Raw genomic sequence first — 25804 nt, 5'->3', positions numbered from 1 at the left:
CGTTTCAGTAACTATAGTAAGTCTTAGTAAGTTTGTATCTTCCTTTTTCATTTACATTTTTGTTACAGTTTTAGATATTTTGTTGAATGATTGTCATTTTTTATATATATATATATATATATATATATATATATATATATATATCCATATCATTTCAGTTTTAGTTAATTTTGAAATGTTATATACTGTAAATAAATACTGAAATCATATACCTGAAACATGCCATAGTCCAAAGACACGAGAGCCATATATTTGATGTCTTTGCCATCTTTTCCACTCTTGAGCTCTACGAGCACATGGTGCCATTCACCGTTGTCCACGCAAACCTGGGGGAAATCTAAGAGCGCCACTCGTCGGACCCCCAGAAACACCTGGAACCGAAGGTGTCTGTTGTTCACCTGGAAATACAAAATAAGAGGCTGAGAAAACGAATACAAGTCTCATTTATCTGCTTTATTCTATTATCATCGAAAACAGGGTTAAATGCAGTGGAGACACAATAATCACCATAAGGCTGATCTTGGAAAAATCTCCAGCACTGGCCTGCAGTAGAACCCCTGTGCTTTTTCGGGTGCGAAACATAAGACCCATGTACCAGGGAATGGCGATGGTGATGTCGGTCTCGCTCCATGACACCAACGCGTGACCATCAAAATGCAGGGGAGCAGGCATAACTGCAGAAAGAAGAGCACCACACAATTTAGATGACATCCAGACTTTAGTCTGTTGAATTAAATAAATGCCACTTGATGCTTTGGCATTTCCTCCAGTCCTGAGGCACAAATAAACACTATTATTCACACAGAGAGGAATGTTTCCCAGCCAACCAGGAGATTTCTTAATCAGGAATGTGAAATGTTCTTCCACACCAATGTCTTCAGGGCAAATATTTTACTTTCTCTAAATATGTGAGGGCTGAACTTATGGAAATAACAGTAGTATATCTTAGACCCAGCCTTGGGAGTGTGACAGTGATAGCGATGATATTCATAATTGGGCCTAGGGGTGGGCAATATGACCAAAATCTTTTATCACGATATGAGTGATTTTATTTCAAGGTATTGATATATATCACAATATAGATATTTTTGCTAGATACCATAGAAATCTCATAATTCTTGTCACCAGAGTCAATATAAAAAAAAATAATAATAATAAAAAAAACTAACATTAGACAACATTTAAAACTGAGGACAAATAAACAGTCAGCAGTTAACCAAGAATAACAAACTAATTACAAGCAATAAGACAAAAATCTACAAATAAATAAGAAATGCTTCATACTGTACACTGCTTAATCAAATTAATACAACTCTGCATATTCTACAATTTGTAAATTAAACATTTCTTATAAAAGTTTATGCAAAGTGCGCAAAGAAGATCTGAAAAGTTGCAAAGACTAAAGTCTCAGATATAAATAGATATTCTTTATAAAAGTTAAGTCAACCACTCCTATCCAAAACAGCTCATTCTAACACGCCCCCACGTCTACGTCACTGTGTGGGAATATTTGCATAACGCCTCCAAAATGCGAAGAAACTAGGTGTAACATTGTATTTATGCTGTTGCTGCCGCCGGCGCCCTGTTGTGGAAACACTGTTTCGTTGTGAAAGCAAAACTACTTTGTTTGGTCTTCTAAAAGAGGACACTAGAAATCAGTGGTTAAGTTGTATTTACAACACTGTTCCAGAACAGTAAAATCCAAATATTATGTTATTTTTATGTTATTTATGTTATATGTTTCTCTTATCGCTTCACGTTTGTGAACTCTGTTCAATACTCCTGCGCTCTATAAGCGCGTGCACCTCTTTGACAGTGCTCCGAAACAGTCTACGAGACAGCACGAGCATATAGCAAAATGAATTCCAAAATCTTATTGGTTGACAAATTTCTACCGGTTAATTGTGTCTACCCCCAGTTTGGCCTGTTCTTTAGTTTTCCTCAATTGAGGTTTTAGACCTTTGGCAGAGAGTGAGAGTGATGTATGTTGTAGATGTATGTTAAAGAGTAGACTAAATGGTCTTCAAAATATCTGCTTTTGTATTTTAGTGAATAAAGTAATTTAGTTTCGGGCAAACAAGAGGGACTTAGATCTCTTTGAATTGGCAGTATTATGTATTTTATGTTCTTTTGAAGTCTCATAACATGCCACGATTCCTCCATCCAACTGATAAGCACAAATAATTAGAAAATGTGGGTTCAGCCGGGTTTCCCTACAGGAAATTAGGTCAAACTAAGCTCACTGAAAATGTTAAGCCAGTTGCAATCCCATTCGCGCTCTTAAATCTTAACTTACGGTTAAAAGATTCTCTTTGTGATTATAATGCACTTACTCAAACAGGTTTAGAGTGGAAAAAGATTGTGACATATAACCTGTCATTTCCTGTAGATGGATGGAAAGATAAAAAGATAGAACGACAGACAGACAAACAGAAAGACGTAGATAGATAGATAGATAGATAGATCGATAGATCGATAGATCGATAGATCGATAGATCGATCGATAGATCGATAGATCGATCGATAGATAGATAGATAGATAGATAGATAGATAGATAGATCCTGTCAACTGCTGAGTATGAGTCATTGGATTTGTGTACACATTGGTATTTCATGGAGGCCAAGAGCAAATCTGGGCAAAAGATGGGAGGCGTGTCTATGTGTTTGTGTCCATTAAGCAAACTCAAGTCAAAGGAAGAATTCTTTACATAATAGAGTAGAAAGAGAGGATTATCTTACCATGTTCACAGTTCTTTCCACCGTAACCTAATGGGCAGTTACAGGTGTGGGTGTTCCATCTATTCACACATACACCTCCATTCTGACAAACAACCTGGCTACAAAAGTCATGTTTTGCTGCACAACCTGAATAGAAAGGGAGAGCACACTTTAAATATTAGGGTTGGAGTTTGACACCTTAATGGAGATAAAAAAAAAAAAGTTTCAAAAGTTAGAGTTTGTTTTTATAGTACTTCAAAATGAAGTATTAAAAAAACCCAGGAAGATCTTTCATGATATGAACCCTACAGTTTCTAACCTGCTAAGGTGCCATTGTTGGCAATAAAACTGTCCATGTCTATGGGCTTGCTGTCGATTGTCAGGTTTCTAATGCAGCCAACAAAGTCTCGGTTCTGTACAGGGAAATCCTCAGGGAGGTTTGGGACGCCACCCAGGAGCAGAGGTCCTGTTAGATCCAATGACCTGCAAACATACACAGAAAGATCGGTGAAGCCACAAACAGTCCCAAACGTTCTCCAGTTTCAATGGCTTAACACATTCATAAGGTTCATGTGCGTGCAAAACTGAAATAATCAGACCTTGAGGCACATTGGGCAGAAAATAGAAGACAATGTTCTTTTATTGTATGTCTTTTTGTCCTTTTAACACAAGTGCACACAAAATCCCCATTCTCTCTCCCCTCATTCATCTCCTTTTTGTTTTAACAAAGACAAATAACGCATTGGTTTGGAAAAAACATAAAGGCCAAGATGATGACAAAATCTCTCTCTCTATATGCGTGTGTATGTTTTTATATGTATAGTATACTATATGTATAGTGTAGTATGGTTTTAGTCAATATTATTAGTATCAATAATACTAATGTAGAATTATATTCAAAAAGATAAAAACTATCATCATAAATAATGTTAACATTTTTCACACTATTCAAGTTTTGGCTTGCTTTTAGAAATAAACAAATAAATACATAAATACATAAATTTATATAACACATTTTTATGCTGTCTGTTTTTCAATAAACGAATAAAAAAGGTTCCAGATTTTTGCATTATTTGATAGAAGCAAAATGCAGTTAATGCTCTTCATAGTCAAATTTCTTTTAAAATACATTTTTATCCAGCAGCATCTGGCAGGAACGATCATATCCATCATATCTATCATACATAGAAAGAAGCGCAGTCAGATTATTAGATTTCAAGGGTCTTGAAAAAAAAAAAAAAAAGAGAAAGCCATTAGAAAATAAAATACGCAGAGCTATTAAAAGGAGTGTGTTTATTTAAGTTTTATCCTGAAGATTATTTAGTTATTTCTGCTTTATTGTAGCCAGATATGAGGATTTCAGCATCTGGGCTTCACATTGTAGTGGACTGCAGTGCATTTCATCTACAATTCATATCTTGATCCATAAATCCACGTAGATTTGTGAGTTTATGGGTCAGCACTTACTGCGAGCATGTGGTCTGACCCTAGCAGTTGCATTTGAGAGGCTTTACAGACCATATCTCCACTTATCTCAGATGGAGCTCCACCATCTCAAACCGCTCTGTTCTCCACACACACACACACACACAATTAGCCTACAATAGCAAATCCCAGCTGCAGATAAGCCGGAGTGTGGTTCCATTGTAAAGCCTATAAAACTGGTTTGACATGCGACGGAGTGCAGATTGGAGGAGATTAGGAAAAAGAGATGGAACTGAGTGTAAGGGGAGTAGCAGAATGCTGTGTAATCTGCTGTAATGATCAGCTATTCAACACCCGACGGTAGTTAGCATGCCTTCGTGCGCTCAAGTTCCTCATCCTGTCACATTCTCCCTTTCAGGGAACAATATCATGCCCTGAGGACTTTAGACGGTGGAAACATGAATGAATGTGGGAGACTGAGAGAGTGTGAGAAGAAAGAAACAAATACTGTAGTACAACTTGTTATGCAGGGATCATAACAAACATCTTAAGCTGACATGAAATCACAGCACAGCTGCCCACTGCTTCAGGTGTGTGTTCACGGTATGTGTGTGTGTGTGTGTGTGTTCACTGCTGTCTGTGTGCACACTTGGATGGGTTAACAGCAGAGTACAAATTCCGAGTTTGGGACACCTTACTTGGCCACACGTCACTTCACTTTCACGTATTACTGATAATACAATCTATTAATATTATTAATACAGTAATAATAAAAATCATCATTAGAATAATATTCATTCATCCATTTGACTGAAATAGGATATTCAACAAGAAAAAAATAAGCAAGTAAGTAAATAAATAAATGTTATTATTATTATCAATAATAATGGTTTAATTTATATTATAATATTTTAGATTTCTTGTTAAATATAATTTTACACTTTTATGTATGAAATACTATACAAGTAAAAGTTGTAAAAAATTGTTTCATGCTGATTTTAGGAAAATGTTTTCCGGTCTTTATTTAGTTATTAGATAAACTTAGATAAACCAAAAAAAAAAAAAAAAAAAAAAAAAAAAAAAATATATATATATATATATATATATATATATATATATATATATATATATATATATATATATATTATTAAATTTTATACTGCCATAAATAGAGAAGAATTGTAGAATAAAGTCGGCTGACATTTTTATAGCTTCAGAAAAGAGAAGAGAAGAGTTTTTGAATAAAGTTTTTAATTGTTTGTCTTTATGCACAAAAAGTATTATCGTAGCTTCATAAAATTAAGGTTTTAACCACTTATGTCACATGGATTATGTTTATGATGTCCTTACTACCTTTTTGGGTCTTGACAATGTCAGTTTTGTTGCTTTGTTGTTGTCTATGGGAGGTTCAGAATGCTCTCGTATTTCATCAAAAAATCTTAATTTATGTTCTGAAGATGAACGGAGGTTTAACGGGTTTGGAAGGACATGAGGGTGAGAAATTAAAAAGAGAAATGTAATTTTCAGGTGAACTATCCCTTTAACTGTGCCACACTACAGAGGTAAAATTGGTTGTAAAAGCAATTTTATGTTGACTGTAGGAAATCACTTACTTCTTTTGGCCTGTTTGGGTGCCACGGGCTGCACAGCTGTAATTCCCAATCTGTCCGCCGAAACGCAGAGCCATGGCCACATCACACTCATCGACGGCAACCACAGCAACCTTTTCCTCAGAGGGGCCGTGAGGGACGCCAAGAAGCCCTATATTGGGCTTGAATTGAAACAAGCAGAAATGATAAACTACTTTGATTCAAAGATTTTAATTACTGCTAAAATGTGATGGAAATACAAACTTATTTTTAAATGTTAAGTAAAATAAATATATTAGCATTTCCATGACCACTTTTTGTGAGTTTGGAGACAATAGGTCTTGTTTGTCTGTAATCTTTAACACAGCATGAGATGACTGTTTGGTGACATTCTATGGCTTTCTCCTCTCATCTAATTGGATTATGCCACAGAGATTCTGGCACAGAGGAGATAGAGAGTCTGGCGAAGAGAGCTCATCATTTCATGTAAAACCTCCCCAGAGACCCAAACTGTTTCCACAACGCAGCCAAAATTTGTATTATCATCTGGCAACACCCTTCCCCCACACAAGAGGTTTTTCAAATTTTCTCAGCTCATTAAAATGTATTTTGTGGTGCGTATGATGTGCCGAGTCGCTCTTTGATGTCTGCCCTGTGGTGTTAAAAAATGTCCAAGTGACAGTTTGGTGTGATGTGAACATCACTTGCTTTTATTCAGATTCGGATGTTTACAGAACAGAATAATCTGCAGAAAGAGAGGGTAAGCAGAATAACATTTATATATAAGTGTTTGTCAAATTATTACATAATAATAATAATAATAAAAGCAACATTGTTATTATTATTTTTATTATTGAGTGTTGCTGTCTATAAATCAAAGGGATAATTAAATAAATAATAAATTAATGTTAATTTATAAACTTTGAATAATAATAATTGTTATTATTATTATTATTGGTTCTGGATAAATTAAATAAATATAAATAATAAATAAACTTTAATGCTTCTATTCAACTATACATATTAATGATCAACAATAAAGAATGAACTAAAAACATAAAAAATGAATGTAATATTATATATTGAAACTAGGAGGGTGCTCTAACTGTTTCTTTTTTCCTTTTCTGACATTTTACTAAAATTTCACAAATTAATAAATTAGATGGCAAGTTTAATATTCCTCTCAGTTTCTGCCAGACAGCAGAGATGAATAAGGCAATGTGAGTAGACTGCTAAACTGGTCAACGAGGAAAGCCATGAATGGGAGCATTCCTTCACACTGACGCATGTGTCGTGGAATAAATCCAACGGGTCTTGAAAAAATCTTGAAAAGAAAACTGATTCAGGATCAGAGTGCTAAAGATCCTTAAGAGGTCACTGCAACTAAACCTCTGCCACTCTTAATAAGGATCCACTTCTCTCTAGTCTCGAGTCTACTGACGAAAATGAACTCAACGACAAACTCAATGCCCTCAGGAACACACACGCACATAAATCCTGACAACAGCTATTAACCTCCAACCTTGTAACTCATCAGCCTTTTTGTTTCAAAGTTCAAAACAATGGTTACTAGATCCTGGGGCCCACACGTGAGGTTTTACTTTTTCTCTTTCCAAATGTATTATTATAAGGCAGAAAATGTATGTTTTGTGCAACCCAAAAGACATAGTAATAGCTTAACATACTTGACTGTTCTTTAACGATGACTATAAACAAATTTTGATATCACTCTTAGTATGTGATAACTGAATCAGACCTAAATAAAACACATGTATACTGTAAATTCAATGATTTTCAAAATACTTTTAATGGTGTACAAATTGTAAAATAAACAGTTGGCAATTTATTTAGTTTTCTCGTTTAATTATTTTTTCCTGCCGTATGCATTTGCCAAGGTCAAAATTATCCCAAACAGAAGCAAATAAGCAAATCAGCTTATGTAAATAATTTCTGAAGGAACATGTGACACTGAAAACTGCAGAAATGCCATCGCAGGAATAAATTACATTGTATAATAATTATAGAAAAAAATAGAAAACAGTCTTTTTAAATTGTAATAATATTTCACAATATGAATGATTTTAAAGGTATTTTTGTTCACTTAAATTAAGTTCAAAAACAGATTACAAATAAGGAAAAAAACATAAAAAAAATATTATTATTTACACATACATCATTGAGTGTGAATTCAAACATGAAAACAGTCAAGTCTCAACAAACTATTAGGTTTAAAACACTGGAAAACTGTGAATTAATGCAATGTTTTTTCATCATCAAAAGATTATTATTATTATTTTTAAATTGCAATAGGTCGCCACTAGCTGGGACACATTGTGTTTCATTATTATTACTCAAGGTAAATATCTGAAAGTGTATTCAAAACATTTGAGTCCATTGACAAAATAACACACAGGACAAGCAAAAGAAATCAAAGATCAATGGGGAAAGCAAAAGATCAATGGGGTCAAACAGAAGTGATTTACATAGCTTTTGAGTCACCGTTTTACAATTGCTTAGCAATTCAATCTTGTTAGAAATGTTTAAATGTCAAAATAGATATAGAATTTGGTAGAAGATGAGAGATGGATTTCTGTACTTCACCACAACCTTACCATTTGGACGTAGCTCCAAATGGAGCAAAACTTTATGAAATAAAAAAGCATATTCTGGAGATTTCCAATAATAGGCTTGAGCGGTTTTATGTTTAAGTGCAACAGAAAAAAACGTGTGCCATCTGGCGCTTTTAGAAACTCAGAGCGTGTTATTGTAGTCCTGGATTAACTCAACAGGGGATCTGCTATTGTCTGCGTTCCCCATCGGACTATACTGAACTTGGACTCTTTAAGTGACGGGTTAAGGAGGAGCTACGGCCACAATGGAGCAAACACGACATACGCATGGGGAAAAGTGGTGTTGAATCTCAATAGATGGCTTTAGGGTCTGATTTTTCATAAAAGTGTACAAGAATAAACGGTGCTCAAATCCAGTAATACACTCACTAACTTACACGCTAATATCTATTATATTAGATACATTCATGTTGCAGCCACTAGTATTAATTACTTTCTTTTTAAACTTTTTTTAAGGAACATTTGGACCCTCAAAAAAAGAAAGCCACAACATGCTGACTGTCATCTCTCAGGGACAACTAGATTATGGTGAGGTATTTGCAATTAAGCAACAACAAACAACAAAACACTCATTTAATAAATAATTGAAAACCGTATTAAATAATACTAACACTATGGATCATAAAACGAGACACTGTGTAATGAGATGCCCGGGGAAGAGAATGAACGCAGCTAGCTTTTGGCCATGAAACATGACACATGACGAACAGTATTACACACGCAGCAAACTTCATAAATGCTGCATCTCAGCAAGTGAAATATGAGGGTCTGAAAACTAAACGGGATCAAACGAGCAGAAATACAAGCTGTTTCTTTTGACTGCCGTTCTTAGAAGATGCTGTGAACTTTGATACAGCTAGAGATGCCGCTGACATCACGTGTCTTCTTTCATGAGATATGGACAGACTGATTTCATCAAGAAATGCGAGAAATGTGAGGCTCTGACTTTCGCTAGCATAGGACTAATAACTTGACTAGGGCCTGACTAGAATATTTGATGATTCAAATATTCGATTGGTGGGCTGACATTTGATTTTCAATTTTGAGATTTCGAATAATCTTTTTTTTCTTTTATGTTTCATTTTACACATGATGAAAAACATGCACTTAATTTGCTTGGAAAATACTTGCGAATACAGCAGTCATAATAAAAAAATTTATAAAAAAAAATGTAAAGTAGCCCAGCCTAATATGATTGATTTGGATTTGACCTAAAATATTTATTTTGTTAACATATCCTAATGTAAATTATATTTAAATAACTTAAATCAGTTTTAAAGCCAAATAAAGCATTTTTACACACTTATTCATGAAGCAAAGACAGAGCAAATGAGTGTAAACTGTTTGTAAACTACTTGTACAGAATGTTTTGTCATATTCAATTCAATAATGCATTTAAAAATGCATTCGTGAAAGATTTAGTCTAATTTCATGATTTGATGAATGAGCCCCAGTGGTTTTCCTTCACTGACTTTCCAACCAGCCTCCATTCTTACGTGTTCAGTACAAATGACTTACCTTGTTGTAGTAATGTAGATGTACTGTGTGCCATTGTCCATCACTAACCCCACCAGCTACATACGGAGTCACCGTGGTCTTCGTTTCTCCTAAAAATGAATAACAAGGAAGAAGAAACCACCTTTGCTGAGATTCAAGAAAGAATAATTCTGCTAGTGATAATTGGATAAGGAAAAATTTTAACTTATTATATTTTATTTATTTTCATGACAACATAATGAATACAAATACACAATAATATTTATATAATTAATATAAATATTAAATAAGTTATAAAAATTACATATACTGTATAAATTTCCCCATAGCAAAAATCCCAGACCAATAAATTGTCTCTAAAGCACTTTGAGGATTTTAATTTGTGTGGCATTTTTCCAGTCTAGTGGACAAAATGAGTAAATCATTATCCAGGAGATAACAGTGTGTCAGGACGTCCCATGGCAACACTTTCCCTCAGTGCATACAATGTCAAATATCTTAGTTGTTTACATCTCTCTCCGACTCAATTATGTTGAGTGATGGCTAGTAAGCTGGGACAAGACCTTTGACCTAAGAGGGTTCATCATTTACCAGAATCGCTGTGGTGTTTGATGTTTTACATTCCAGGACAGTAGAGGAAAGGCCTTTCACTGCCTTTATTCTCAGCTCGTGTGGACGGGTGACCCTCAGTGCGGCAGTAAGACGTAACAACCATCTGTTTACACTAAGACGCTCTAGGGATGAATTCCACGTAATTCCGTTGTATTTCCTTTGAAAACAATTCTGACCCATTAAAGAGAGGGGACATGGTATTTGACGCCCACTGACTGGACAGTAACTCTTGTTGATGTGTGAGGTTCGGCAAAACAAAGGAACAGGTAGACAGAGGAAGTGTGTTTTAATGCTCTTTGGCCACCTGTTTCCTTTGGCACAGCTCTGGATACATCTATACGCACTTATGTTTGAGATATGACACTCAAAAAAGTAGCTTTTTCAGATTCAAATTGGAATAAAACCCATTTAGTTGTTTGCAGTTTGAGCAGACGGAAAAAAAAAATGAAATGAGACAAAACAACACAAAATGAAACAAAACGATACAAACAAATGAAAATAGATTTTTATAAATTTGATTTATAAATAAGTTGTTTTTTAATTTGTTATATATATATATATATATATATATATATATATATATATATATATATATTTATAATATAAATAAATAAATAAATAAATAAATATATATATATATATTTATAATATATATATATATATATAAATAAATAAATAAATAAATAAATAAATAAATAAATATATTTATAAATAAATAAATAAATAAATAAATAAATAAATATATATATATATATATATATATATATATATATATATATATATATATATATATATATATATATATAAAATATCGGTAATATAATAATTAATTTTTTATTAAACAAAAGCACTGGCTATACTGTTTTTAAAATGTAAATTGTGATTTAATAGATTTTTTAAATTTTATATTCAAACTAAAATGAATTGTCTTACTTACCAGCAGAGAAGGTCAGCTGGATTTGCTCTTCAATAATTTCAATTGCAATGAAATCATGCCTTTCATTAAACCTGCCATTATAAAGGAGCAGGGCATTTCTCTCCCTTGTAGCAAACCTATGAAAAAAAATAAAATAAAACCTTAATGATGACCATAAAATGCTTGTTTAGTTCAAACTTTAATGCATAACAATTAGCTTGCTCAATTCAAAGTGTAAATTAGGAACCACAGGCCATTTAAAAAAAAAAGTTGAATAAATTAGTCTTAATCTTGGTTTACACCGGATTTATTATATTTTAATCAGATATTCGATTTGAATAAATATTTATTTCTGATCCAGAGATCAAGAGCAGGAAATAAAGCTCAGGAACATCCTAAGATCACTCACAACACAAACATGCAGGCTTGACAGAAGAATAAAAAAAGATAGGGAGTGGAGGAAAAGGAAGTGATAAAACCTGCCAAGAGACACAGCTAGAGGTAATGGACGGGGGAAACTGATACTCTGATGTTTGCCAACCTCTGGTATCTCAGTTGGCCCTGTGGTGCGCGCACCTGGGATTTTTGCAGGGAGAGGTGTCAGATCGCACATGGCAAAGGGGCAGACTCACAGGAAGTTTGAACAAAGATGCCTCACCACACACGGCATCCTGTTTTCATGTTTGCCATGAGAAAAACTTGTGTTTGTGATATGTGACGGTGTCTAATTTGCTAGATCGGTTGAATGGTAACTAATAAATGCCATAATGGGAAAGTGAGGAGACGTTGAGAAGTTTAAACAGGTGTTTACCTTTTAAAAAAAAAAATTATATCTTTTTTTGCAGGAACTTTTTCCAGGACACAACTTGCATAAGAATTAGATGTAATTAATTAAACATGACATATAAATATATATAATTTTTTTTTTTTTTAATAAATAAGAACATAAACGGAAACTATCAAAACATAAAAATTAGAACTGGACTGGAGTGTAAAATAACATAAAAACATTTACAAATAATATTAAATAGAAAAGCATAATTTTTATTTATACAATCGATCATTTTATTGATTATTCATTGAGACCTTTTATAAAAAATATATTATAATATAAATAATATATTATATATTATAATATAAAAAATATTAATACAATTTATTATTGTATTTATTGTTTAGTAACTTAAAAATAAAACAAAAATACTAGTCTATGAATAAAACATTATTGTAATATTTATTATTAAGATATTATTTTTGTAATACTTAAAATAATGAGATTTTAAGATTTTAATAATAACCACCGGAAAATAAACACTGCTGACAGGAGCGCATGGATGGGTGGATGGGTGTATAAAGTGATGGATGGAGTGACTCTAGATGTTTACTCACGTAAAGGAGAGGGTGAAGTGAAATCTCTGCCTCAGGCCTCTGAAGGTGATGAAGGACTGGCCAGGGAAGCTGCGTGTGGTCATCTCGCAGTAGGGCTTCTCATACTCGCCGTCAGGACACTGGCACAGGAAACCTCCCACCAGCAGGTCCACACACCTGCCACCATTCTTACACACACCAGGAACACACCGGCCTGAACGCGCATTCACCTCACAGCGCTCTCCTGAAAAGAAAATACCCAGGATTTACTAATCTGAAAAACCTTCTTCCATTATACATTTCCTTATTGTGCATTGGAAATGTTTCTTGGATGTTCTAGGACCATCAATTCCAGAACTTGTATTTTCTAGAATATAAAAAACACTCATTCAGTCATGCAAAATGAGGTAATAAACCCACATTTCATGCATCCACTGACACACAATAAGTTCACTTCATCTGTGGAACTCAATTTCAGATAATGATTGGAAACTTGTTCTCTTAACCCAACCTTTTAACCCAATCACTTGAGTGAGCTTAGTTTTAGTCCCGACAGGACAATGGCTTCCAGTTCTGTCTAAAGGAGAAGGCTTCAGAGAGACAGCATGCTTAGTGATTCCAGGCGGGCCGCTGTGCTCACTGACCCAGACTAACCTTTGTTCATCCTCTAAAGAAACAGGACCACTGCCAAGCAATGGAAGAACAATGAAAGAGCCCTGGTGGTCTGTAAGACACCTGTTATGCTCCGCTAGTCTCTTGTTATGTGACATGAGATGTGGGGTGGACCGATGACGACTCGCTATTGGAAGATGCCGCTAGCAAAAGTGACATCATGGACATTGTTACAGGTCGATGTTTACTAGAGGACTCCTTTGATATTTATCACAATATACAGTTCTGAGACTCGGTTTAGGGCATTTGATTAAATTAAGATATAGTTTCATAAAAAAACTAAGTTGCAATTAAGGTCAAGCGTTTTTTAGTCCTATTTTTATATACGTGTCTGTGTATGTGTGTACAGGGTCCAAAAATGTATGTTTGCCACACCTGTTGGGAGCAGGTGAAATAAAAATAACAATAATAGTTAATCATTATAATAATAATAACAACAACACACATAACTGCAATTCAATTTGGAATTTAAAACAGAATTATAAAGAACTGACCAGAATCATTTTTAACAAAACAATTTTTTTTTTATCAAGATAGATAAACAGATAGATAGATGCTAAATAAATATTGCTTTCTAGCCTTAAACCATATTTAGCATTAAAATATATTGTTAATTAAAAAACTAACCTAACATTTTTTGCATATTTGTGGAAAATTGTGCATGACTGTTTCATCTACAGCTTTATACATACATATCTATCTATCTATCTATCTATCTATCTATCTATCTATCTATCTATCTATATAATGTTTATTGACACACTGTGATTTTGTTCTACAATACATTTTTAAATTTTAGTAGCTTACTGTGAATATTTCATATGATTCACCAAATGTAACTTCCTAAAATAAACAGGATCCAGAAATAAACCTCTGGAGGGGCAAAGTTTGTATGTCTTAGATCATATACCCATTTATAACTGTTTATTTCACTCTCCACAGCCAATTTTTACTTATATTTGTTATTTTGGACCCTGTGTGTGTGTGGTTTGCTTTCACCTGAGATGGACATATCCGCACAGGACACAGAAACATGCCGATAACAATCTCCCTCAAAATCCATCACCATGCTGACAAATGCAGTCGCCTCAGAACAAACATCTGAGGTTTGCTTGGAGGACTTTACCTTGTTGCACTTGTAATCCTGTATCTCTGATTCCTGGCCAACTCGGTGTGCGCACCATTGTGTCCCTGCCATTATCTTGACAAGATCTGGGCCCAGAGGAACTATGTCGACTGGGACACACAAAAGAGCTTCCAAAGAGGTAATGATCCAAATGTCGGTCAGATAATCCCTCATTTCGGAGGAATTACAGGGATACATTACTCTGTAATGAGAGAAACCCATGAGCCACTGTCAACACCTCTAGTTATGACCACATACTACCTGAGGGCTTGAAAGGGCAGAGGTCACTCTTTACTGTAGTCCAGAAACCTGAGCTGACAAACAGACAGAAGCTGTCAAAGTGAATGATCCAGTGCGGGAACTCTGAACCTTGGGACTGAGAGTCTGGATGCCAATCCTCCTGTCAAACTTACACAGGATAATTCCTTCCCCCAAGAGCGGATCTCCATTCAAAGTATGACAGAAGCAAAACTAATGATGCTCTCACGAGTCTGAGCCACTTAGAAGGGGACAATTTGCAACCAATTTGCAATCAACCTTCCATACAAAACACACACAAAAAAGGTTGTGTTTTTGTGGCGTTTGCTGTGGCATACATCACTGTTAGCTCACTATTGCTTGGAATTAGGTAAGGGATGTGTAGAAACCACTATCCGTCAGCAACTTTTTTGACATAACACCTCAAATCACTCCATTTTAGAAGTGTGGATTATAGATATAGATGGATGGATAGATACTGACCTGTAAAATCTTGTGGGCACTCACAGGTGTATCCCCCCTCTCGACTGCGGCACTTCCCGTTGTTCTGACACGGGCCTGAGTAACAAAGGTCCACCTCTGTCTCACAGTAGTCTCCAGTGAAACCGTCAGGACATCGACAGCGTAACCCGTTCACGGGGTGTATGGGCCTGAAGAGAACTGTGTTGGACGCCACGAAGGGAGCCGTACTGTCAAACTTCAGAACAGCAACACACTTCATGTAGTTCTCACAGGGCTCCCGCAAACAGATATTATCATCAAACGGCAGGACGCGCTGAGTCGAGATCAACGTCAACAACGTACGGTTCAGATACAGCTGCTCCTGCAGCTCCTCTGATGGGAAATAAGTTCCCCTAGCGGCACCCGGGAGCAGGGCTGAGAAAGTGACGTTGAGAATGCTGCCGCTAACGTCTGTGTCATTCTGGACGTTGAAGACGAAGACACCGTCAGGACTGGTGGACAAGACTGCAGCTACGCCTTCAGTAAAGAGAGACAGCAGAGGGGAGAGGAAACGCTCTTGAGACATGTTCTCCAGACGAACAGTGATGCTGTTCATCAACATATCGTCCGTTATGATGGTCACCCGTAAGGTGCAGAGGGCCGAGACCTGGTGGAGTCCATCTGTGAAGACACAAAGGCACATTGAGGGACTCGGTTAATGTTTAAACTGAACTGAATTGCATGGCAAGGGCTGGCAGGTGCTAAGTTTACATTCTTGTGAGCGAGATGAGCTTTGAGAACATGCTGGAACATGGAGCTTAATTCTGTGATTGTTCACCAAGCATTTCGACCTTTACAGTTTTATAATCTTAGTTTTTTTTTTTCTCTCAAACTGTTTGAACAGCAATACAACCAGCTTCCTGTAAAGCAATACATCAACCGTGATAACAAAAAGAAAAATATGTTTGAAAAGTCTGGTATGGAGAGGTCCTGAATATCTGTTGTCATCATTTTTAAACAAAGAAAATATATTATTCATATACCTATCTGATTTTAAGAATATATTTTAATACATCTGATACTATAAAAATACAGCAAAAATAGTTTTTACAATCAACATTATTATTATTAATAACAAGTGAAACAATGTTTATTAACATTATTTTTAATATATATATATATATATATATATATATATATATATATATATATATATACATATATACATACATATATATATATATATATAAAACTCTGATACTTATTTTAATACAGGTATATTTTTAATATTCCTGAAATATATAGCAAAAAAGAAAAGTGCATTACTACTACTACGAATAATAATATAAAATTATGATGATGAATAAATAAAATGTTTATTCATTTATTTATTATTATGATTGTTTATATATGCGACCAAATTTAACCTAAAATATTTATAAATAATAATAAAAAAAAATCATTATTAAATATTATCATTATTATTATTATTATTATTATTATTAATAGCAATGAAGCTACAAACAAACAAACAAATAAACAGATAAAATAAAATAAATAAACACTGTTGTTATTATTATAACACTGTCACTGTTAATGAGGGCGGAACGAAGAGACACTGGAGAATACTTTAACTGGAATTTAATTCAACAAACCAAGGGATATAAACTCAAGAACTGAGATATGACTTATAACAGCAGACCGGAAACAAGGAGCAGAACACACAAATACACAGACACCAATGGGACACACCTGGGAGCAAATTAACTAATTAATCAAACGGAGCTGGAAACGAATGAACACAATGATGACCGGAACAGGAAAGACCAAATAAGGACAACTTAAGTCGACAAATAACTACTATTATTCATTTATTTTGTTAGTTAGTTAGTGGTGGGCCCATTGGAAATGTTGGCTGAGCAAAATAAATAAATAAAGTAAAATACACCTTTAATTTCATACACATTCATTCCAAATTTATCATTACCAAATGATTAAGAGCAAAAGCATCTAAGTCTGGCCACTGTGTCACATTTGCTCTGTCCTTTAGTTCGACAGGTATTGTTCACGGTCCAGTGTATTCTCTTGTAGCAATTGTGGGTTCCTAGTGTAAAGGGCCCCTCTGTCATGTGAATGGAGAGAGCTATAATTGCAGGACAATGAGGACATGTTTCCACTCTGTTACACTGTCCTTTCACATACTGTCAGCTAAGCCAGACACGCAGTTGCAGACACAACAAGGAGTTTCTCTTTTGTATGCACACACATTTGCACATGCACAAAATGCCATGCATTCACATTCAATTAAATGTGTTGCACTTTGTGATGCACTTTGTTTGCAGTGAAACTTGGTGCATTAAACAATTCAGTTTAACACATATTACCCTTCTTATTCTCATTAAAACGTATAATTGAGGAGATAAAATACTTTTTTTTTAAATATATAACAACTGCACAATATTACTGATCACAAAACATGACATTGTTTTTTAGTGTAGGTTATTATAAATATTTTAACACCTTATTCAACTAATTAACCATATATCATGCAATTTATTACATTCATTTTTGTATTCGATTCACCGTCTAATAATGATTTCCTAACTTTCTGCTTTATTAAAAATGGAATATAAATCACACTTTTCCCACAAGTACACATTTTCTGCAAGAGAAACGGTCTAGTAACAGGCCTCATCCTGTTCCATTGTGTTCATAATACTCAATAATCCCATAAACTACTAAACTATGTATCTTTTAAATATGCTTAATAAACTTGCTAAATCATGCCAGAAATCTGATCCTTACACGGAGAAGAAGAGCGTAATGTATAGGTTAAGTGCTTTCTTGCTTTTTGTCTTTCCTTTAATGAGGTCTGCAAATGCATTAAGCCTCTCTCTCACTGTTCATTCTCTTCCCAGTAAGTGCTTCTAAAACATAACAAACACTCTGGCATGTAAGAAAATATTACAGAGACGCTTTGCAATAAAGTACTGATGAAAACTGATCCAAGTACATCTGAAGAAAGCACCACCGCTGTAAATTCCATTCATTTTTTACCAGACATATTAAATAGTAATTTTCACTACCAAAATTTGATTCATGAAAATGTCCTTTAAATCAAACAATAAAATGGCATAGACATGAACTACGCAAAACTGTTAACTGCCAAGCCTAGTTTTTCCCACCAGAAAAAGTGTTAGACAAACAGATCATTCTCAAAGTTGTCCCACACATAATAAATCGGCCTACAGGTGTGAGCTTGGATCGCTGCCAGGAAACAGTTTGTACAAAAGAATGATAAGACTCCAAGATCAGTCTATATGAGCAAACAGGAATCGCTGTGTTAGTATGAATATTATACACATGTGTGGGTGGTCCAGAGGAGAAACTTTACCAAAGGATTCCAGAGTTTGCTGAAATAGAAAACAAAGCAAAACATTGAACGTTTAAATGGAAAAGTGGCCTAGATAGCACTGCGCCACAGGAAGCTCAGCTTCATCGAGTCCCTCAAAACTGATGGCAGAGATTATGACACCAGCAAAGTAAACTAGGTTGAAACGTTCACAGTTTCACTTGCCATCAGACTCCTTTGCAGGACCACTGAGCTGTGACAGTGTTTACAGCATCTGCAAAGAGCAAGTGTCATTCAGTTTTCTTTTCAAACAATCTGGAAACGAAGGCAAACACACAGGGCATCTCTTCTGGACGCTGTTTTCTGAGGGAACAAGACAAACAGTCTGTGCAAAGATAAATGTTCAGTGTACGAACTGGCCTGCAAACCAACACACAGCTGGGAATTTAGAGGTTATCATCTAAGTGTTAAACTGTTCTTTAGATAATGCCAATGTGGTAACCATGTAGATAGCCTCTTTTAACTGCACAAAATCGTCAGATTGTATCATATCAATTTACTGAGATTTTCATGAAAACAAGTTGCCTTTTTACAGCAAAAGTGATGTGTCAAAGCAACAGTCCTTCATACCAAAGATAATTTTTAAAGATATTTTATATATATATATATATATATATATATATATATATATATATGTGTGTGTGTGTGTGTGTGTGTATATATATATATATATATATATATATATATTTGTTTTAATTCTAGCATATTTTAATATACAACAATATTTTTTTTTTATTTTAATTGATGAAATGTGAGCAGCATTGATGATGTTTTTGATGTTGTTGTTGTTTCTTAGCAAATAACAATCAGTGTTGGGTTTCATGCATTACTAAGTAATTAGTAACTCTAATTTAATTACTTTTCCCTCTTCTAAAGTATTTTCATTAAATACTGTATAAACTATACAACAATTCTTTATTAAAAACAATAGTGGATTTAACATAAAAATTTTACATTTAATGTTAAAATGTATGTTTTTAATGTTACTTTCTCCCTTTAAATACTTTGGTCAGTTCAAGAATAATTTAGCATCGCATCTAATAATAAAGGTTTTTGTGTACATAATATATGTGTATGTACTGTGTATATTTATCATGTATATATAAATACACACACACACATGCATGTATATAAAGAAAACATGTATATATACATATATATATACATATATATATATATATATATATATATATATATATATATATATATATATATATATATATATGACATGTATAATACAAATGTGTCTTTTTGTTTTTATCTCATTCTTATGACTTTACATGTCATTAAATTCTCCTCATAATTATGATTTACATTTTTTTTTTTGATTGACTGTTTTTAGGCTAAGTCATTTTAAAATGTTTGTCATAATTACGTGTCTCAGTTTCTACTTTTTGTATTAATGACAACTTTTTATTACAATTTATATATATTTATAAAACATAAATATTTTCAAAATACATATTCTGTATGTGTGTGCCTTTATATATACATAACAAATATACAGTACACACAAATATATTATATACTCAAAAAGTTTTATTTTGGAAGTGATTAATCAGCACTAATTTTATAATAATATTTGAAGGAATTAAAAGAGCAGTTTGATGTTGCTGATATAGGATTTAGAGAGAATAAGTAATAGAGAGAGAGTGAGAGTAATTAGTACAACAATCTAATTACACTGTTGAAGATTTCATTAGTAGGCACAAGCAGTAATTAATGAATTTTAGAGTAACTTTCCCAACACTGACAACAATTCATATTTAATAAAATAGACTTAAAATATACAGACTTCTTTTAGAATTGATTTTATGGACAACACCAATGAGAACGTTTTACCAAGACTCTTCTTTTGTGTTTCACGGAATAAAGAAGGCCACATGGGTTTGGATCAGCATGAGGGTGCTTAAATAATGACAGAATTGTCATTTATGGATGATCTATCTAATGCTTTAAATATGGAGTATCATGGGGTGAAAACACAAAGCCCAGAATACAAACACACCAGACTTATTTTTCTCTTTTGATTCATCTGTCCTCAAACACTCCTCGAGAAGCATGTGGGAACATATACTTGGACAGCTGATTGGCAGTTGGCTGGTGCACAGTAGCAGAGACTCACAAAAACCTCCTGCAACAGCATCAGATAGCCAACGCCAAGACACATGTCCTGCTCGACAAGCGGAGGCCACAGAAACATCATGGCTGATGGCAGACCTAAATATGTGCACAGCTGAGAGAGACAAGGCATTGTGGGCAGGGATGTGCCCCACTGAACATTCGGCAAGTTTTTGAGAGGATTCAAATACCATTTCTATCTCATAAGATACTAAATCATAATTATGAGATAAAAGACAATATTATGACATACTAAGTATGAATTATAATAAATAAAGTTGACATTTATACAAAAAGTAGAAACTGAGAATCGTAATTATGACAAAAAATTTATAAAAACAGTCTAAAAACAGTCAAAACTGTAAATCATAATTATGAGGTGAATTTAATGACATGTTAAGTCATAAGAATATTTTTTTCATAATTATTAAATAAAAAAGTCTGTGATACTTAGTCATAATGAGATTCACATTTTGACAAAAAGTTGATAGACCAAGTCAGAGTTATAATATAAAAGTTTAAATTATGATATATAAAAAAGTTCAAATTGATAAAAAAGTATGATATAAAAAGTTAAAATGAGATATTTAGACATAATAATTATGAGATTAAAATTATGACAAACAGATTATGATTACATATTATGAATTCTAATATAAAAGTTTAAATTGTTATATAAAATGTCTAAATTGGGATAAAGTCATGACAAGTCAAAATCATTGCAAAACGTTAAAACTGTAAATCATAATTATGAGACAAAAAGTCAGAATTATGTCATATCAAATTAGAATTCTATAAAAAGTTACAAATATGTTATGAAAAGTTTCAAGTATGAGCTAAAATCATACTGGTGAGATAAAAGTGTTTTTAAAAATAATTATAATTTTAATGTTGAAATTGAGATAAAGTCATAATCAGAAAAAAAAGTCACAATTCTGACATAAAAAATAAATAAAAATAAAAAACTATGTCTAAGTCATAATTCTGAGGCAAAAATCTCTAAAAACCTTTGATAATTAATATGGTGCAAATATACTGTGCATCCTTATTGTAAATACAATGTTTGTTAATTTCTTAAAGACGCCACATTAAAATTCTGTTGCTGAATAGTTTCAATTGTTTGTTTGTTTGTTTCTTGCTTTTTTCACACATCTATCCTCAATTCAAGTCCTACATTCCTTCTTAAGGCCTATTAAAAGCTTTCGCCCTGGCATGGCTTGTGTGGAATGTGGTGGGTTGCACTCTGAGAAGTTAATGAGCAAAGCTTCTTTCCACAGAGTGCATGGACTAAGTGCCTGATAATAGGACCACACCTCAGCCGGCCTCCCTCATGAATCTGTTATGATTCTTGTTAACATCACCGGTGGCAGGTCTGCTTTGATCCCTCCTAAGCACATACATAAAACAGAGGGGAGCGCAGTGAAATTCATCCCAGCAAGGTGTGGATTTTAGGGGCAGCACTGTTAATGTTGCCCAAGGCCAAGAAACATGTGAAGGTGCTTCTTCTCAGTTATGCCATAGTATCTACTAAAGGTCTTCAAGGTTTGAAGCACTTATATAAAATATTAATACATTATAGACTTTAAAAGCCTTTATTTAAAAATGCAGTAAAATGCAGATGCCGCCAAATAACCTGGAAGTTTCCGCCTTCATTACTCTGCATTAGATGAGGTCTTTCAAAACAAGATTGCTTGAGTTTGGCTTAAAATCAAAACTTAAAGGAATAGTTCACCTAAAATATAAGTTGTTATCATTTAGTTATATATATAAACGTTTGGGGCCAGTGAGATGTTTTAATGTTTTTGAAAGAAGTCTGTTATGGTCATGAGGCTGCATTCATTTTATCAAAATGCAGTAAAAATAATATTAATATTTTTGTAGAAACTTTTTTTTTTCAGAATTCTTTGAAAACTCAAAAGATCAGCATTTATTTTGAAATAGATTTTTTTTTTTAGTCTTTACTGTCACTTTTAATCAGTTTAATGTATCCTTGCTAAAAAAAAGTATAAATTTATATATACAGTATATATATATATATATATATATATATATATATATATATATATATATATATATATATATATATATATATATATATATATATAAAAACTATTAAATATAAGTCATATAAAATGCCTTTCAAACTTTTGGGAACTTGACAGCCAGACACTTGACACTGTATGCTTTCTTTGTGTGTAAAAGAAAAGTGTGAACCTTCTGCTGAACTTCTCCTTTTGTACTCCTCAATAGAAATAAAAGAAAAGAAAAGTCCTACAGGTTTGGAACAAAATGAGCATGAGCAAATGCTATTTTATTTTTGGGTCAGCAGCTTTGAAACACATGGATTGGCTGGGCTGTAATAATTGTATAATATTCTTAAGACGGAATAAAGAATTGGCCTCAATTGCATCATCATATCAATTCATTGTTAAGGAAGGAATTCAGTAGCAAAGCTTAAGCGCCCAGTTTGCCCTTTGTACTCATGCTGTCCAATGAAAAACCTCCATACACCATTCCCGTCTCTTTGTTAAATAGTCTTTGTGTCCAATAGCAACTGGTTGCGTCTAGAAAATAAGAACAGATACTGCTAAGCTCTATTTATGAGTAACTCAACTGCAGTTATAACCACACGTTCTTTTGAAATAAAAATCTGCTTCAAGCAAGAGATGTGATCGAGAATGCTGTTTTACTGTCACGCAGGAACACCAGTCACACAACACACTGTGCATGAGTGACAAGTTTTGCAGTAGTTGTTCTGATCCACGTCTGATCTCTGCTCTTTCACCAAACAGACACCAAGTGAGTGCAAAAAAACTTCTTCTTTCAGCAGTGCCCTTCCTTTAAGGTCTTGACACACAAACAGCTTTGTCTTCAATGTAGAGCCCTGCTCAAATATAGACACTAGCCCAGCCCGAGCCCGGTTTCCCCCCCCCTTATCCCAAAAGAGCTTATACTACTGTTTCAGCTATTAAAATAGTTCAGTTTTGTATGTAATGGCAAAGTGATTATATTTTGTTTAGCTTTTTTATTAAGTTAATTCAGAAAAATGTTTGGAGCATTTTATGTTTGTTAAAAGTTTTTGTTTTTTAAAGTAACAAAGTGGCCAGTGGCAGACAGCGAGTTGATAGCCTATGTTTGATCAATGTAGCCTCAAATCATCATGACTTGGCTAAAATAAAATCTATAGAGATAAAACAATTCAAGCATAAAACAATGTTTAACCATTAAACCTATATAAATGCACGCTTTGTAGGACACTTGCATTTTTTTCAGAGGGTACACTGTCATTTTTGCTCATAAGGGTAAGAGTAATACATCATCATTTGGAACTGTAAAGGGTCTTCTTTTATTTGTGTGCACTCACAATATAAAAAAAAAACATTGTGCTTTTATAAAATAAAGAAAACAAACATTATGTGCTTTCCGCCATCTCGTCTTGAACAGGAGCGCTTCATAAAAATAAACCGAAACTCAGTGAATACATACATGCATCCTTGCAACACCGACTCAGAAAAAACGAGTTTATTAGTAAATAAGTCAAATATTTACTTACTGACACATTTATGGTAATTACTTTGGCTGGGACTTTGTTGGAAGCTTAAGCTTATTGAGTGCATTTGAACGCATACTGCTGCTGGACACTAAACACCATAGAGCTGCTCTTGACAGTCGCATTAGCATGGTCTCATGTCGTTTCCACCAGCATGCCAATTTTTATTTCCTCACTAACTGATGGATGTCTAAAATATATAAATAGGTAAAAGCTTAAAAGAGACCCAAGGCCCGGCCCGGCTTGTGTCTGAACTATGACACGAAAATTTGCCTGAAGCCCGGCCCTAAGGGCTTAAAAAAGTCGGGGCCAGTCAGGCCCGGGCTGAAATGCATGGCTCTACTTCACTGACAGAAATCTGCATGTGGACAATGCTTCCCTCCTCCTCGAATTTAAGAAGCACCCCACAATTCACCCCCTACCCTGCTTCACACCCCACTTCACAAAAGGGGCCCGTGCTTCAACCCCCAGCTTGGTGCAAAATGCTTAAGAGCTCCACAATGCTCCCCCCTTCTCCATGGCAACAACAACAGAGAGCCAGAGCTTTTCAAAACTCTTTTTCCCAGACTTCCTTCAGTAGACGTCCATGAGGAGACCCAATAGAATGCTTCGGTTCCATTACCAGAGGATTTAGAAGGTGGCCAGCTTGCTTAACGCAAGTTAGCCAGTTGAAAGGAACAGCATATGTTGTGATTTGGTTGCTGGTCCCCACTAGACTTCTTAACCACCTTAACCTGCAAAATTTTCTTGGACTTTCTGGTCTAGCAATCTCCAAAACAGGCACCAAACCAGCAAGAAAATTAATGCTGGTCTATGTCAGCATTAAAAGTGACCTGATAGCTTTATCTCTGCTTTTCTCTGAAAGGCTCACAGATGCTCTGCATGGTTTAGATGCTTTGAAACGCTGATATGAGATAAAGATTCCATACATGATGATTTAGAACGTGCCGCAATAAGGATAAAGACATATGCGCTGCCATTAACTGGAGAAATGTGTGCTCACACGCTTTGCATCAGCTGCAGCATGAGATTTCACTTAGACGAAGAGGGGATGGATGAAATACATCAAAGGTTCAAAAGATAAAGATGAAAAGATCAAAGATTATGAGAGGTGCCCTACCTTTAAAATAAAACTGTAGATCAAAAGTACGGCTGAAGAATTAACCACAGATGGTCTCTTCCTGGCAGCTCAGTCTCTCAAATTAGATATCGAATTATCACTCAAAATCCACAAGCGCTCTAGATAAGGCTGAAGAAGTTATCTTCAAACTATTATGAATGGAATGCACCCCAGGGATTCAGTCAAGTTTACTAAGTGAACGTAAAAGATCCAAAAAATCTAGCACTAGAGATGAGGCTTTATGCTGGAAAAAAAGAAGAACCACTGAGTGAACATGAAAATAGATGTTGCTTCATATACTTAAGTGTAATACTTTTTAAAAAATATTTGTAAAAAACTTACAGTGTGC

The 25804-nt window shown here is 34.2% G+C and overlaps 1 protein-coding gene across 1 annotated transcript in view; it reads right to left on the bottom strand.

Annotated features, from left to right (window-relative positions):
* Window positions 1-25804, bottom strand: part of celsr1b (cadherin EGF LAG seven-pass G-type receptor 1b) — a 47929-nt gene that overhangs the window by 15392 nt on the left and 6733 nt on the right. Inside the window, exons 2-10 of the mRNA XM_052597221.1 lie at window positions 15295-15933; window positions 12777-12999; window positions 11409-11524; window positions 9881-9969; window positions 5757-5914; window positions 3038-3201; window positions 2740-2865; window positions 508-674; window positions 213-398 (exon numbers count right to left, since the gene is read on the bottom strand). Coding sequence (XP_052453181.1) covers window positions 213-398; window positions 508-674; window positions 2740-2865; window positions 3038-3201; window positions 5757-5914; window positions 9881-9969; window positions 11409-11524; window positions 12777-12999; window positions 15295-15933 — 1868 coding nt within the window. The remainder of the gene's footprint in view (window positions 1-212; window positions 399-507; window positions 675-2739; window positions 2866-3037; window positions 3202-5756; window positions 5915-9880; window positions 9970-11408; window positions 11525-12776; window positions 13000-15294; window positions 15934-25804) is intronic.

This window comes from Carassius gibelio, chromosome B25 (genome assembly GCF_023724105.1).
Source record: "Carassius gibelio isolate Cgi1373 ecotype wild population from Czech Republic chromosome B25, carGib1.2-hapl.c, whole genome shotgun sequence".
NCBI lineage: Eukaryota > Metazoa > Chordata > Actinopteri > Cypriniformes > Cyprinidae > Carassius > Carassius gibelio.
Note: the sequence above shows the minus strand (reverse complement) of the source record. Positions and strands in the feature narration are given on the sequence as shown.